This window comes from Kwoniella mangroviensis, chromosome 2 (assembly GCF_000507465.2).
Source record: "Kwoniella mangroviensis CBS 8507 chromosome 2, whole genome shotgun sequence".
NCBI classification, from domain to species: domain Eukaryota; kingdom Fungi; phylum Basidiomycota; class Tremellomycetes; order Tremellales; family Cryptococcaceae; genus Kwoniella; species Kwoniella mangrovensis.
This window is the reverse complement of record NC_088828.1, coordinates 93018-106767: the sequence shown is the minus strand read 5'-3', so window position 1 is coordinate 106767 and position 13750 is coordinate 93018. Positions and strand designations below refer to the sequence as shown.

At 45.8% G+C, this 13750-nt stretch overlaps 5 protein-coding genes across 5 annotated transcripts; 2 read left to right on the top strand and 3 right to left on the bottom strand.

The window, feature by feature from the left end:
- Positions 1 to 1337: 1337 nt before the first annotated feature.
- Positions 1338 to 4305, top strand: I203_106897 (uncharacterized protein; the record flags this gene model as incomplete). The annotated part of the gene is made up of 3 exons (XM_065518089.1): positions 1338 to 3137; positions 3252 to 4074; positions 4229 to 4305. 3 exons carry the CDS (start codon positions 1338 to 1340, stop codon positions 4303 to 4305), a joined length of 2700 nt encoding a protein of 899 aa, XP_065372819.1.
- A 276-nt stretch (positions 4306 to 4581) lies between these two features.
- On the bottom strand, positions 4582 to 5828 carry I203_106896 (uncharacterized protein; the record flags this gene model as incomplete). Its single annotated transcript, XM_019151624.1, has 2 exons — positions 4582 to 5686; positions 5770 to 5828. 2 exons carry the CDS (start codon positions 5826 to 5828, stop codon positions 4582 to 4584), a joined length of 1164 nt encoding a protein of 387 aa, XP_018999078.1.
- A 331-nt stretch (positions 5829 to 6159) lies between these two features.
- On the bottom strand, positions 6160 to 7679 carry I203_106895 (uncharacterized protein; the record flags this gene model as incomplete). Its single annotated transcript, XM_065518088.1, has 2 exons — positions 6160 to 6401; positions 6479 to 7679. 2 exons carry the CDS (start codon positions 7677 to 7679, stop codon positions 6160 to 6162), a joined length of 1443 nt encoding a protein of 480 aa, XP_065372818.1.
- Positions 7680 to 8561: 882 nt separating this feature from the next.
- Positions 8562 to 10692, bottom strand: I203_106894 (uncharacterized protein; the record flags this gene model as incomplete). The annotated part of the gene is made up of 12 exons (XM_019151626.1): positions 8562 to 8672; positions 8730 to 8848; positions 8917 to 9192; positions 9247 to 9321; positions 9381 to 9424; positions 9491 to 9703; positions 9759 to 9822; positions 9871 to 10086; positions 10150 to 10188; positions 10242 to 10364; positions 10442 to 10466; positions 10531 to 10692. The coding sequence occupies 12 exons, from the start codon at positions 10690 to 10692 to the stop codon at positions 8562 to 8564; spliced, it is 1467 nt and encodes a 488-aa protein (XP_018999080.1).
- A 437-nt stretch (positions 10693 to 11129) lies between these two features.
- On the top strand, positions 11130 to 13527 carry I203_106893 (uncharacterized protein; the record flags this gene model as incomplete). The annotated part of the gene is made up of 12 exons (XM_065518087.1): positions 11130 to 11157; positions 11205 to 11294; positions 11371 to 11418; positions 11555 to 11593; positions 11643 to 11906; positions 11967 to 12027; positions 12093 to 12435; positions 12492 to 12586; positions 12638 to 12828; positions 12884 to 13059; positions 13107 to 13290; positions 13340 to 13527. 12 exons carry the CDS (start codon positions 11130 to 11132, stop codon positions 13525 to 13527), a joined length of 1707 nt encoding a protein of 568 aa, XP_065372817.1.
- Between the last annotated feature and the right edge of the window lie 223 nt (positions 13528 to 13750).

Here is a 13750-nt window from a genome sequence, read left to right as displayed (position 1 = left end):
GGAGGTTGTAGGCGATGAAAAGATCTTTAGGGTAGTCTGGAGGAGAATAGGGGTCATCGTGGTCTCCTCAAGAGAGTGAGAAGTGATATGAAAAAGTTATATCTGCCGAACGATAAAAGTGGTTTTACTTTTTCTTTCTTTCATCTGTTCATGTACATTTACGATATACTACAATGCATTATACCACATCTCATGTACAGGTCACCTCGTCGCTGCACACATGCGATCGTTGAAGTACCGACTCGGATGAGATGTCGATATGGGTATGAGTGTGATATGTAGCATGATGAAACATGAGTTAGACCTCGTGCCTGACATGTCATCTCATCGTCAACAACAAACAGCTTGAGTCTCGTTCATTCGTCGCCATTCTTCTGTGCCATCTTCATCTTCGTCCCCCTTAGCATCGATCCGACATACTGCTCATGCACATATAGCCAGGTAGCAAGATGGCAACCTATACGTTGATGGACCCCGGCTCAACCCCCCGTCGAAAACTTGGACTTTGCTCAAGTTCGATGTTGTTCCCGCAATGTCATCATCGTAGCTCGCTTTGGCTTATCAACCGATGAAGGATGAAGGCGCAGGACCCGATCTACAATCCGAGCTGACCGGATCCATGTGATATGCTCAACGAGAACAATGCAAAGCTCAGTATGGCCCATCCCTCCATCTCCAGAGGACATACACATCTCACCGCACGGTCATCCACTTACCCTCGACGGAGACTAGGGTCGTTGGGCGAATGGAATGTTTCACCCTAAACTATGCTGTCCCTCGTCTACCATCAACTACCATCATGAACAAGAAGATCAATGCACGTATACCATCGATGTAAGAAGATAGACATTCTTCCTCGGGTCGATTGCGATCAACCTGTAACCCAGTGGATCAAGGTACTTCAGGTTTGTTTACACATTCCAAAATACGATACATGGACGATGCGCTCTTACCGCAAGCGACGATGGATAGATAGAGAAATGGATGCTCAAATTTTTCTATGCAGTATCCCTTTCGACCTTTGGACACCCCCTCAATCACTTCTTCCAATCTCAATCTCATTCGAGCAATCCTCCTTTATCTTTCCTTCATCTCTCACTCTCCCATCCTCTGCAACGACTATATATCGAGCCCCTTTTTCAGTCCTCTTTGTCCCTCTTCACACACACAAACATCCCTACACAATTAAATTGGATCCAACTCATTGTCACTCTTTGATCACCTTTGTGAACCTTATCGCACCATGTATCACCCTTCATGATTTTGTAGCATCTCATTTGGACACTATTGTATAAACCTTTGCAATCCCATATTGTCTCCTCTCCTTCCCTTCCAGCATGTCATCGTCAACACCCTCCGGCTCAAAGTCAGACTCGACACCATCCTCATCAAGATCACTACCTGTCCCTCATGCTCACTTCAGTGCTCAATCACAATCTCGATTCTCATACGCTACGACTTCACCTCCTACTCCAGATCCAGATAGGTTATTCTTCCGTCCACCTCATGCATCTCCTGATCCAGATGTCACGGCAAGTACCCCAGACAGGCAAGGTAACAATGCTTCGATGACTAATTTGGTATTTGGCGATGATGCTGGTACCGGTCAGGCAGGTGGAGTAGCAGTAGGATATGGGATGGATCCTAAGATGTTGGCTGATATGTTAAGTCCACCTGAACCTTCAAGCTCAGGCTCGAGCTCATCCAAGAGGAAGAAAGGAAAGGAGAAGGAAAAGAGAGTGAAGAAACAAACATCGAGGACCTCGATAAAACACCAAGAACAAGAGAGGAATAATGTCTCACCACCTAGTACACCTCCCCCAGTCCCACCTAAGAACCTCTTACTACCAAATGCCACACCCAAATCGACACGAACCGTCACCAGTCTCTCATCATCACTATCACTTGGATATTCAGACACCACCCACTCCCATTCCCACTCTCATTCCAGACATTCTCATTCCACCGAGATCCATTCACCTAAAAAAGCCATCCATGGTCGTATGACATCCGCTTCATCTCATCAACTGAACCCCAAACCTTCTCTCGCAAGTTTATCGGGTTTCTCACCAAGTCAACCAAATTTTCAACCGAATTATCTGATATACTACGACCAAGAAGGGTACCAAGGAGAGTGTGAGAATCGTCCATCGACATCAACGAATTATCCAAATCCATCCGAATCCTTCGAACATGAAACCACTCTTGGTCACGGTAGAGAAAGGTTACAAGCCAGTCTAGCAGCTTTGCCATGGGCTGAACCACCTCCTCGTCTACCATCACCTAACAACTTTAATTCACCCACCAGCGGAACTGGATATAGCTCTTCGACTGTTCGAGCGGAAACTCCTCAGAGGACACCGACATATTCCTTTTTGGCTAATGATCCTTCGGTATCCGCATCGGCTTCTGCGATGTACGATAATCACTCTAGAAGACCTAGTGCGACTTCATCGATCAAAAGTCAGCTGACCATGCCACCCATACCTGAAGCTATTAGTGGATTGGTACTGGGTGTACCACAGTCACCCAGTGTATGGGCCCAGTCTCCATCTCAGTCTCATGAATCAAATAGATCATCCCAACAAAGTGGATACAGCGGTATGGCAGAATTTCAACCTTCCAGTTCTTCTAAACCAAGTGGTAAAGACGGTCAAACTTCACCGATCTCTCAGGATATGTCATCTCCCGGTATAATCAGCCTGATGTCTAATACTAGCTCAAACACTAATCAGAGCGGCAGTGGTAATCACGATAGATATCCTAGTATAGGCTCAGCAATGGCCACCAAAGCTTCTTCCTCCACATCTCACTCGAACGGAAAATGGTCATTTGTCAGTCGGTCCAAATCAAGTCCGATGACCAAATCCTCGCGGAGCAAATCATTCAAGTCAATCCATTCTGCTAAATCGTACAATTCCAAAAGAGGTTCACTAAGTACGTTAGGAGGACATGGAGGTAGATATGTGTTGAAAAGGTGGGAAGTGATACAGAATTTATCGAACATCAATTCGAGTACTCAGCATTGGGAGGTGTTAGATGGAGAGGAAGTGAGGAAGAAGGAGAATCAAATGGATTTGAGGTCGTTGGTGGGTAGAGCTTGGGTATTGGAGAGGTTTCTAAGGAGTGGGAAGAGGGTGAGTTATCGTCACTCAGTCACCAACACTTCAGAACATACGCAAAGCAAATATCTTCTCGGTAACTCTGATTGAATTCGGAGATTGTTCAGCTAATCATGTCAATCGCCATAGGTATCATCACAATCTTTGAAGATTCTACGTCCCTTTACACCCTCATCATCAGCTACATCATCCCCCATGCCAGCCAGACCGCCTTTACCCCACTTACCATCGAGTTCCATATCGACCACCAGACATCGTCCGTCCTTATCTGTCTCAGTGTCAGTTGACCCTTCTCGCAAATCTTCTCTACGGCACTCTAATACTTTCGGTAAACAACATTCGCCGAGGAGCAAGTCAACATCTAGCTCCAATACCGGTACGAGAAGATCCAAGTCTTCTAGGGACAGAAGAGGGTCGGCACCGTCGATAAGAGTAAGGTTGGGAAAGAAATTACGAAGAACTGAAAGTAGGGAAGATATCTTTACTGAGATAGGTTCGTCGGAGGAAGGGGGAAGTAGGAATCATAGTCTTGATGATTCTGTTGATTCTCATGTTCGCGCCGAGCGGGGTTATCCAAGTGTACGTTCACCCAAACGTAAATCTACTACTGAGAAAGAAAAGCAAAAGGGAGACGATAGAGTAGGTGGCAAAGGTGTGATTGTTTTTCCCGAGGAACTATCTTCATCGTCGAACGAGAATATACACAACGATGGAAAGAAAGATTCCTCACCCTTACCACCTAAAGACCATGGATATGGGAAGAATCGAAGTGGATGTACTACACCGAATTGTTTCAATATCTCACCTACCTCTCCTACTCCACTATTACCACATCCTGATCCGACGTATCATACTCATACCAGATTCAGTCATTATGATCAACCACAAGCAAATTCCGAAACAAATTATCTTAGCCCAAAATGTAACACGCAAGGGCACGATCCAGAGAAAGGTGAAGGAGATGTTGTACTTCGTTATTCACCACAATCACCTCATTTAGGTCATCGATCACCCAATTGGAGAAATCGACAATCGGTCATATCATACATTGAGACAGGGGTATGGGAAGAGAAACCTAAAATCGTTTCAAAACTTTTATAGGGTAGGCGCCGGTTTGGTGGTTGTGCTGATTGTGGGATTGTTGGTCGGATTGTTGATGAAGAGGAAAGAACAGAGTGATTGAGTGTTTGGTCTACCTGTTCGATGTTTTCTTTGCTATTGACATGGCAAGCATTTGTGTAATTTGTTTGATTTTGGCTTTCGTTTTGCTTCTGTTCTAGTCTATCTGAATCTGTGGGACATTGTTTTCGACTTGAGTTCAGGTCTTTTCATGAATTATGCATCGACACACAGTATATGTGGGAGTTCATATCTATAATCTATATACAACGTGATAATTTGTATCTTCATGTCCATGTTCATTGTCGCTTCTCCTAATTGATTTAATTGATATGCTCTTCTACCTGATCTCCCTAACGAGATCATTCAATAACCCACTGACTAACCCCACACCCTCTTTCACCATTGCTTTATCCTCTTCTTTCACTCTAACCAATATCCTCGAATTGAATCTATCCGGATGATAATTCCTTATCGCTTCTCTGATGGTCTTCCTGATGTCTACTTTCCCATCTTCAGCTAGATCTTCCGCATTCGCATGAATGAACGGGCGTATATTGTCCAGCGAAAGATGGTCGATTGTGATATGCGAGGAATGGGTGGGTCGATGTCGATAGATAGGCCAAGGTATATCGTTGAATGACATATCAATCTGAATCACATCTGCGTCCTTTTCAGCCAGACTCTTCCATCGTTCTCTCCATCTAGTTCTCTCATTCTGACGTTTCCTCTCTTCATCCTCTCCCTTTTGCTTCTTCAACCTCTTGATTCTCTTCTGTTCTTCCCTCTGAGCTTTTTCCCTTTCGATCTCTCTCAACCTTTCTTTCTCTTCTTTATCCTTCCGTCTTCTCTCAGCAGCTTCAAGCTCTGAACGATGTTTGAGTCGATACATTCCTTCTCTAACCCATGTGGAATACTCATCCTCGGTCATCTGTCCAAGCGGAGGAGCAGGACCACCATTCATCGTAACTTCATCTACAGCTCTTCTCCCATTCCTACTACTAGAACTTGGTCCTGGATCACCTCGTGAGCCTGAGCCTAAACCAGCTGCTTCTCTGAATCTTCTAGGTATATGTAAATCTTCGAGACCATGACTGAATCCTGCGAACCCCCAACTACTTCCAAAGGGATCTTCGACGTTCAAGCTACCCGCCATCCAATTGATCTTATCTTCCCATTCTCTCTTTTCTAATTCTTCTCTGGCTCTTCGTCCATATCCACCCATCCATTCCCCTTGTCCTGCTTCTTCTTCTTCTTCTTCTTGTGTGTCCTGATAAGTCCTCTTGGCTGCATTACGAGGTGGTGAGATTGATTCAACCGATCTATCCCGTCGAGGTGGTGAAACTGCATATCCGTTCGCACGGGATATACGCTGTGATTCACGGCTGAGACGTTGTTGTTCTTTACGATAGATTCGATCAGCTTTCTCGGCTTTGGTTTCTTTCCTATAATCACATCAGATATCAAGCTCATCAGCACGGTACACGCCCTCTCTCGGCGATGGAGTAAGAGGAGTACTTGAACTTACATTCGGATTTTACTCGCTTTGACATCTTTATAGTCGCCTGATCTATCTAGATCAGGCATATCGCCGAGATGTACGCTCAGCGAGCTCCTAATGCCCGTTTTTGAGTGTGTCGGAATGAGATACGATTATTAGAGAGGGGGTGAGAGTGATCAATGGTCAAACTGACATTATGTGTACGTCGTGGGTGGTTGGGTGGCAAATATGGGTTGACACGTGGCTCGTGGCAGAGAGCGTTTAAGCTCTGGACAAGTAACTTATTCTCTGCAACCAATGGGCCGTTTGCCAAAGCATTATCATGCTACAATTCTCTGCATCTCCATTAATGGTTGTATTCATCACAGAAGAGTGAAAACTTCTCTCGGAAGGTCCGAAACAAGAACTATGTATGTGTCAATCCTCAATGGTACCATTCCTCGTCAAAATCGTACTGTCTGACACTCTATTCCTTATATACTCTACCTGATTCTGTATTTCAGGCTTCATAGAGCCAATGCCATCTAGAAGGTTGTACATACACCTCTTACTTGCCTGACTCGGTATGTGATTACGATCATTCCTTCGAACAGTGAGGTACGACAGGGTATTGACCAGCTGAGCTAATTGGGTATAAGTTTGTCGATCGTTTTGCGGAACTGAACGATCGATTTCACTCAATGGACTCTTGGGAAGTGAAGGAAATACACCATACTTCTTTCTTCTATTGGTTCACTGGCCAAGTGGTAGAAAACACTTTGTTCTTCTGTGAATGTTGCCTCTCCTCTGGGTTTGGTGTAATCAAGGTATGGATAAATGAAATTACGGATATTGGTATCGCAGACTTTATTCACAATACTTTCAACTTGATCGACCAAAATGGTTTTAGATGGATTGCAAACTACTGGAACATTTTTAGCTAGTTGGTAAAAACTTTTCAATTTGATTTCAGATATAGGAGGCCATTTATCCAAAGTTTGAGAACATAAACCATCGATTATGGTTTGGAAGTGCTTTAGATCAGTATGGTGTTTATCTTGATCGTAAGTGGCCAAAATCGATTTCTTCCCTCCCCAACGACCTCGACCTATATCTTTCAGTCTTGGATCTCTTGATGATCGCAAGGAGAAGAATGTGTCGGAGAATGTCTTGAGAAGAGTTTGATCGTTTTCAGTCAGACCAAATACATTTCGTTTGGTAGTGTCACTTCGTGCTGTGATCTCATCGACAACTTCCGGAGGTGAGGTAAGATCTTCTTCTTGTTGATCATCGATGACTTGCGAGGACGGAGGTTTGTATTCTGATGATGTGTCTCCTGCATCTGCGTATGCTGTATCAGGATGATGAGACTCGAAAGGTGAAGTCCTTCCGAGGTCATAATCCTCCGTGTGAAAAGCAACATCACACATGGGCTCTCCAGCTTCGGCATTGGGTTGAATCGCAAAATGATTAAGGTATGCCTCCCCATCGAGATCCGTCCTATAATCAGGAGACAATGCCTGGGTGACCTCGTTACCCCTTAGCTCATGATCATGATCAGGATCGGGATCAGGGCGTATCGCAAAATGATCCAGATAGGCTGTCCCTTCAAGCTGGTACTCGCATTCGTTCGGTAAAGATCCTTCAAAGTTGTCGTTGGACAAACCCATGTGGTGAACATCCTGATGTGGATGTAAGGCAAAATGATTCAAGTAATCATCGTCTTCAAGATCATTTCTCACGACATCAGGGAATCCTGCGTCGCTGACAAATGTTGCCGAACAAAGATCTGTTCTATCGCTCCACCCAGGGTGATTGTACCTGAAGCGTGCGTCGAAATTGGGTGTGGAATTTTGCGGATGTGCTTGATATGCTGAGTGGCCTGTGGTCCCTTGAGATTGTTGCCATCTCCTCTGAGTAGGACTTTGATAGGCGTGTTGATTCTGACTTGAGGACATCTCTAATTGGAGTGAGGACTGTAAAATGAGATCCTGCTCATCGCAAGACTGATACTTTTATATGAAGTATGCAGTACTTAAAAGGGTCACAAAGCTCATACCCTCTCGAGTGAGAATATCCTGTACCGAGCCGATTTTACGAATAAAGGATGTACAAGATCTTTTTTCCTTTCTACTTATTGAATTCCTCATGAGATAAGGGAGTGAACCGAATCATCAGTGTCACCTTCCTTAGATCGCTTGTCCTTTCAATGGATTATGTAGGGTGAACCAGGACCCTAATACATAAGTTCATACTGCACTGTAGATTCTTCTGAAAAAGTCAAAGCGATAGTTCCAGTTGGCTTGTTGCCGTTAGATCAAGTGTTGGATAGAGAAAAATCTGGTGGAAAGTACTGTACATTACGATGATTTTGCATCTAACAGTACATGTGCCTTTGAACGGCACAGGACCGATAGTGTACCGTGTACGATACTATTCTGTATCAATAAAGTTTTGTTATATCTACTTGATGTACAATATGAAATAATTCCTTCCTTTTTTTGATCAAAGAGTTCCTCCCATGCAGAAGATAATGTACAAGATTCCGGTGATCAAACTTATCTCAGACGATTCCAACAAACCGTATTGCCAATAGACTCGTTCCATCTCGATCTATTGATGGTTCTGCTATGACGAGCCGACCCACGTCAGGCACTTAATCAAACATCCTAGATCCAGAGCGGACCGATGGGACAGTCAGGCTGTTTACAAGATCTGTGCATGCGCAATTTTTGCCTTGCCTACAGCAATACAATCTCTTATAGAATGCAAACATGTTCCATCACAGACACGATGTCTTCAAAGGTGGAATCTTACGAAACAAGGGCTTCTAGGGCAGTTTAGAGGAAGAACATGTAATGAGGGTTCTTGTCGCCCAATGAGGGATCATTAGGTGCTCCAGCAGCGATGGCTTCCCTCTTTTTCTTGTTGAGGTATCGACAATAGAATGACTTTTGCCAAGGGACCCGGTGTCAGTTCCCATTGATAGGGACAATGCTACGACTCACCTGCAAAATAACCCCGACCATTGCCATCAGAGTCATTCCAATATCAAAGTGAAGGCCCGGTAGATAACGGGGTTTGGTTTGGGCGGTAAATATGAACCCGATACACGCTCCGGAGCTGTCTGTCATCCAAAGCAAATTGTAAGTACGACCGCTCAGTCAACAAGCGAGAGAGCGGGGATTAACTTACTGCCGACTAAACAAACGAAACCGATACTGAAAGCCCGTTTGTAGTGACCAGCCATGTTATCCGCTACCCACATATTGTGTATGGCGGTACTTGTGTATAAACCGATTGCGGCTATGAATACTCCCGCATACCTTACTCCGACCTGGGGCGCAACGGCCAACATGATATAACCAATCAGACACGTCGATAGAGCGAAGACCAGGAAGGGTGACCGGATCCTCTTCCTATCTGACAGAGTGCCGCATACAGCGAATGATATACCGGCGATGACATACACTATAGACAGGATCAATGAAAAATCAAGAGGGTATAGTAGGGCTGAGGGCTTACCTGGAACCGTGAGTAGTTGAGCAGTGACCGTGGAAGTGAAACCCAGACCAGCGACGAGGGTCGGCATGAAGGTAGCTGATGCTCGCAATTAGTGTACCTTCATAGTGCTATTCTGACAGGCGATGTCAACTCACTTAAGGAGTACAGAGTGCAATCAATACCGAAATGAGTAACAGCGCTGCAAGACAAAAGTTTGATCAGGACACTCATTAGAGAGGCAGTCCAGTATTCGTATGTAGCTCACTGTACGTATACCCTTGGATCCTTGAACGATGCCAAAATTGCTTTGTGACTAAACTTCTCATCGGGATCATAGATATGCCTGTTCCTCTCCAATCGCACTTTCATTGCGGCTTTTTCCCTCTCGTTCAGCCACCGAGCTTCCGCAATCGAGTTGGGGATTTGCCACCAAGCAACAGGTGCAAGACAGAAGGAGATCAAGCCTTCGACAATGTACCTACAGCATTCTGCCGTCAGTCACACGCATCAAGAGAATGGCGAGGAGGGCTTACATCCATTGCCAACCGTGAAGACCACCCGCAGTAAGTTGACTCAAGCCATAAGCCAACAGACCACCTGACTCAACGATTAGCAAGAGCAGGCTGAATCGAGGGATATGCTTACCGAAAGCTCCGGAAAGAGCTGACGCCACGAATACTATCGTGATTCTTGTCATATACTCGTGTCGTTGATATGTCATGGTGAGGTATACGTTGATGCAAGGGATCACACCAGCCTCCAGAGCACCCAAAAGAACTCTGATGGCTGCAAGATGCCCGAAATTCTTGGCGAAAGCGGTTCCAACAGTCAAGGCCGACCAACATATGGTAGTCCCAGTCACTACACATGTCAAAGGTGATATCAGCCCTCCTTTCCCTGATTTAATGGATGGATGTCACTCACAGACGTTCCTTGGACCGATCATCTTTAGCGATACAGCCCCTAGAATCTTATCAGCTCTGTAACACTGAACGGGTAGGCTTGCTCAAGCTTACATATAGGCTCGAAGATGACATAAGTAGCGTATACCAGAGAAACGGCCGCACCGTACTCATTGCCCTTCAGTCCAAGATCGGTGCTGAACCCAGTCAAATTGGCATTCCCGATGTTCGATCGATCTGTCGCGCCGAACCCCTTCATCATTAGTACAAAAGATCTTTTGCTCGATATGCCCTTTGACCTTCCGCAGACCCACCTAGAAAGGACATCATATACAACGCCTAAGACCCGATAATGGATGTCAGTTCTGATCATCAAGGGCGATGTTCGAGTAAATGAGCTCACAGCGAATACAATGATCAGATTCCTGTCGATTTTCCTTATGGCGGATTTCTCGCCTTCATAGTCGACCTCGGGAATACTGTCATCGATAGACACCTCCGCAACACTCGTCAGTGTCGTGTTCTTTTCGGAGTCGATTGTATTGATCTTGTCTTCGGTAGACATATTGGCGGTTGCACTTGAACTTTGTTCTCGTCTGCCAATTGCGATGTTGAATGGACTTTGACAAGTTCATCAGGAGGCCAAGATACCGCACTACTTATACTGACAAAGGGGTAAGCACAGATTGGACATCGAGTTGTACACAGATAAGAACGTGCGGCACACAGGCTTATAGCACCTGGACCACAGTGGTCGCTCGATGTCCAGTCGGCATTCCGGCACAGAAGTGCAGTGAATAACGTCGACTGGCCAGTAAGGGATGCAGAATAGATGATCAAGCTAGCGGCAACTCGGCATCAAACTAAACCACAGCTGCAAATAGCCGTTTGTGCCTGTGAATACAGCTGTCTCAATTTCAATTTACGGTATATCGCACTTCTCCGAAAAGCACGTCCGAGGAAAAGATAAGGGATATATGGTGGTATCAAGTTTGACCCGAGATGCCTAGATATTGCTTGAATACTTTCGGTGCTCCATCACAACAGAATCGAGGACTGAATTGTTATGAGTTGCAGCAGCCAGAATCCGCCGCCCGATCAGGCTGTCGGTACCAAGAGGAAGCGCACGTCCCGCGCATGTGATTACTGCCGTTCTCACCGAATCAGGTGAGTTGCTCCACTGAAGGGCTTTGATTCAACCAGGTATAGATTTGATCAGGTCTAAATCATGCTTTATCCTCAGATGCGAGCGATATGGAGGAGATGAGTCCACATGCACACACTGTAGAACGTATGGTCTGATCTGCGAAAGCGTCGCACCTGCTCCAAGAGTGAGCTCTATTCCTTCCACGCTGTTCACCGTTTCTAATGCAAGAGGGGATAGTCTCACAAAAGTCGCGCAGCTTTTTATGCTCGATGTAGTGCAGGGCATGTGGAGAGTCAAGGCTTAGAGCCAGGCTATGCTGGTACGTCGTTCACATCAGCTTTTCTCTATGCTGACTCCTATCCTGGCAGGCCCTACAAGCATCTTCCACTTGGTGGGCAGCCTCAATAGGAGAGACTCTGTAGAGGAGGTCAGAAATTATGACGAAGCCAACGACATATTCCGAAATGCCTTGAACTCAAACAGAGAGCGAGCATCTGAGGGTGTTCTTTATGGTCGGTATGATTTGGCACATGGGGGATGGAAGGCGCAGAATGTCAGCGCCTTGTTGAAATTGGATCTTCTGTCAGAGCAGCTAAGTCTCATCGCGGGCAAAGAGACCATTCTGGATGACTGTGAGTAAGGCTCATGCCGAAAGATCCAGATGAAAGGGATGATGAATGAGTTCCCTATAGTGCTCTTGATCTGTATCACAAAGATTCTACCGGTATTCCCTGTGGTGACTGTTTCCGAGTGGTGAGCAACCCTTTAATTTGTCGGGCTACGAGAATCTGATCTTGGAGATCGAATCAACCGATCAGTATTGGCCGAGACACGCCGCCCGACATCTTCTGGTCCTATTACACCATGAAGGAGTATGATTCTACTCCTCACTCTCCGCTACCCAAGATTGTGAGACTAGTACAGTATGGTCTAGCTTCTATGTCTCGAACAGTACCTACCCCAATCCGACAAAGCATTGTCAAAGCTGTTCGAGAAGAACTCGATACGACGTTACAAACATCAAAGCAGGCATCGTTGTCGACAGTTCAACTCCTGATCACCCTGTCCATATCCCTAGAGCTGCATGATGACGATCCAACCGAGAACAGGAGTCTCCTCTGGCAAAGAACGGGCTCAGGAATAAGGGGCGCATTCGATATGGTAAGAAGTGTTTGTTGATTCATCGAACGGCTATCTAATGACATTCAAATGCCCAGGGTCTTCATCGAAGCGTCTCTCGCAACATGATCCCTTGCGGGCAAGTACACAGGAGAAGAAGAGTTTGGGGCAGCTGTGTTGTTGCGGACAGGTGGTACAGCAATTTCTCCTGTCATCATCAAGGCTAAGCTGAGACGCCATGCAGGCTTGCTTTGCAGTATGGTCAACCTTTGACGATCGACCTGGACTTTTGCGATGCTCCATTGCCGTTTTGGTGGCCGGACCATGTCCCTGACCTGGACGATGTCACGGCTATCCCAGTCTTGCATAAAGTTGCCCCATCATTCAGATTTCTTACTGAGCTGACATCGCTAAGCATTTTCTTGGGACGAGCTTGTGAGTGAGACAAGCGGTGAGACAAGTGTCAACATAGAGCTAAAACATCGTGTAGACTCTCTTTCGAGTAGTACACTCCTCCTGGCGAGATCACAAGACCTGATGTTCTACAATCTGCAAAACGATATGGAGGCGTGGAAAGCTCAGATACCTGTTGTATGGAACTACAGCCCACTGCTGGAAATTCCAGCCATGCAAAATCTATTGCAGCTCTTTCTGGTGGCCGTGGAGGTGCGTGGAGTCCCTAAAACAATATGCTGACGTCTGCTTCGCTTCAGTACACTTTTCTTAGGCCCTTCTTTCCCGGTAATATCTCGGGGCTACCTGCTCATATAACTTTCCGGCCTACACACGGCAGCATTGATCGTCTGGTGGAAAGAGCCATCAACTCGCTTTTTTGGCTTGCGAGCGAAGAGGGCGCTTTCTACCTGGATGTATGGTCTATGACTGTATATCCCGCCAGTAAGTGTGAATGCTTTTCAATGGCACAGGCCGCTGACAAACAGTGTAGTCTTGTGTATGGTCGTGGTGACCAGTGGTCTTGTGCAAAGAACAGATGTCATCATCGCTTCAGCTTTACTGGCGGGTTCTGAAGCTATCAGGTCTTGGTCAGGAGTGGAAGGTCCTGGTGGCAAGTGGGAAAGCAGACAACAGGTGCTTCAAGCTGTCAGACTCCTTCAACCTGCAGAAGATACATGATAGCCAGTCTTATGTAAATGTCTATACAAGCTCAATACTTCGGACACGATACATCACCAATGACAATCCTTCGTACTTGCTGTTGACCAGTCAATCCGTCGTGGCCGGTGCGACACAGGGCAGTCAAATGAATCATTGATTCGGGACCAATGGAAACTCAATACACCGTGTTACATCGGAATACGACTGCATGACACTACCAATTACAAACAAAAAAGTATAA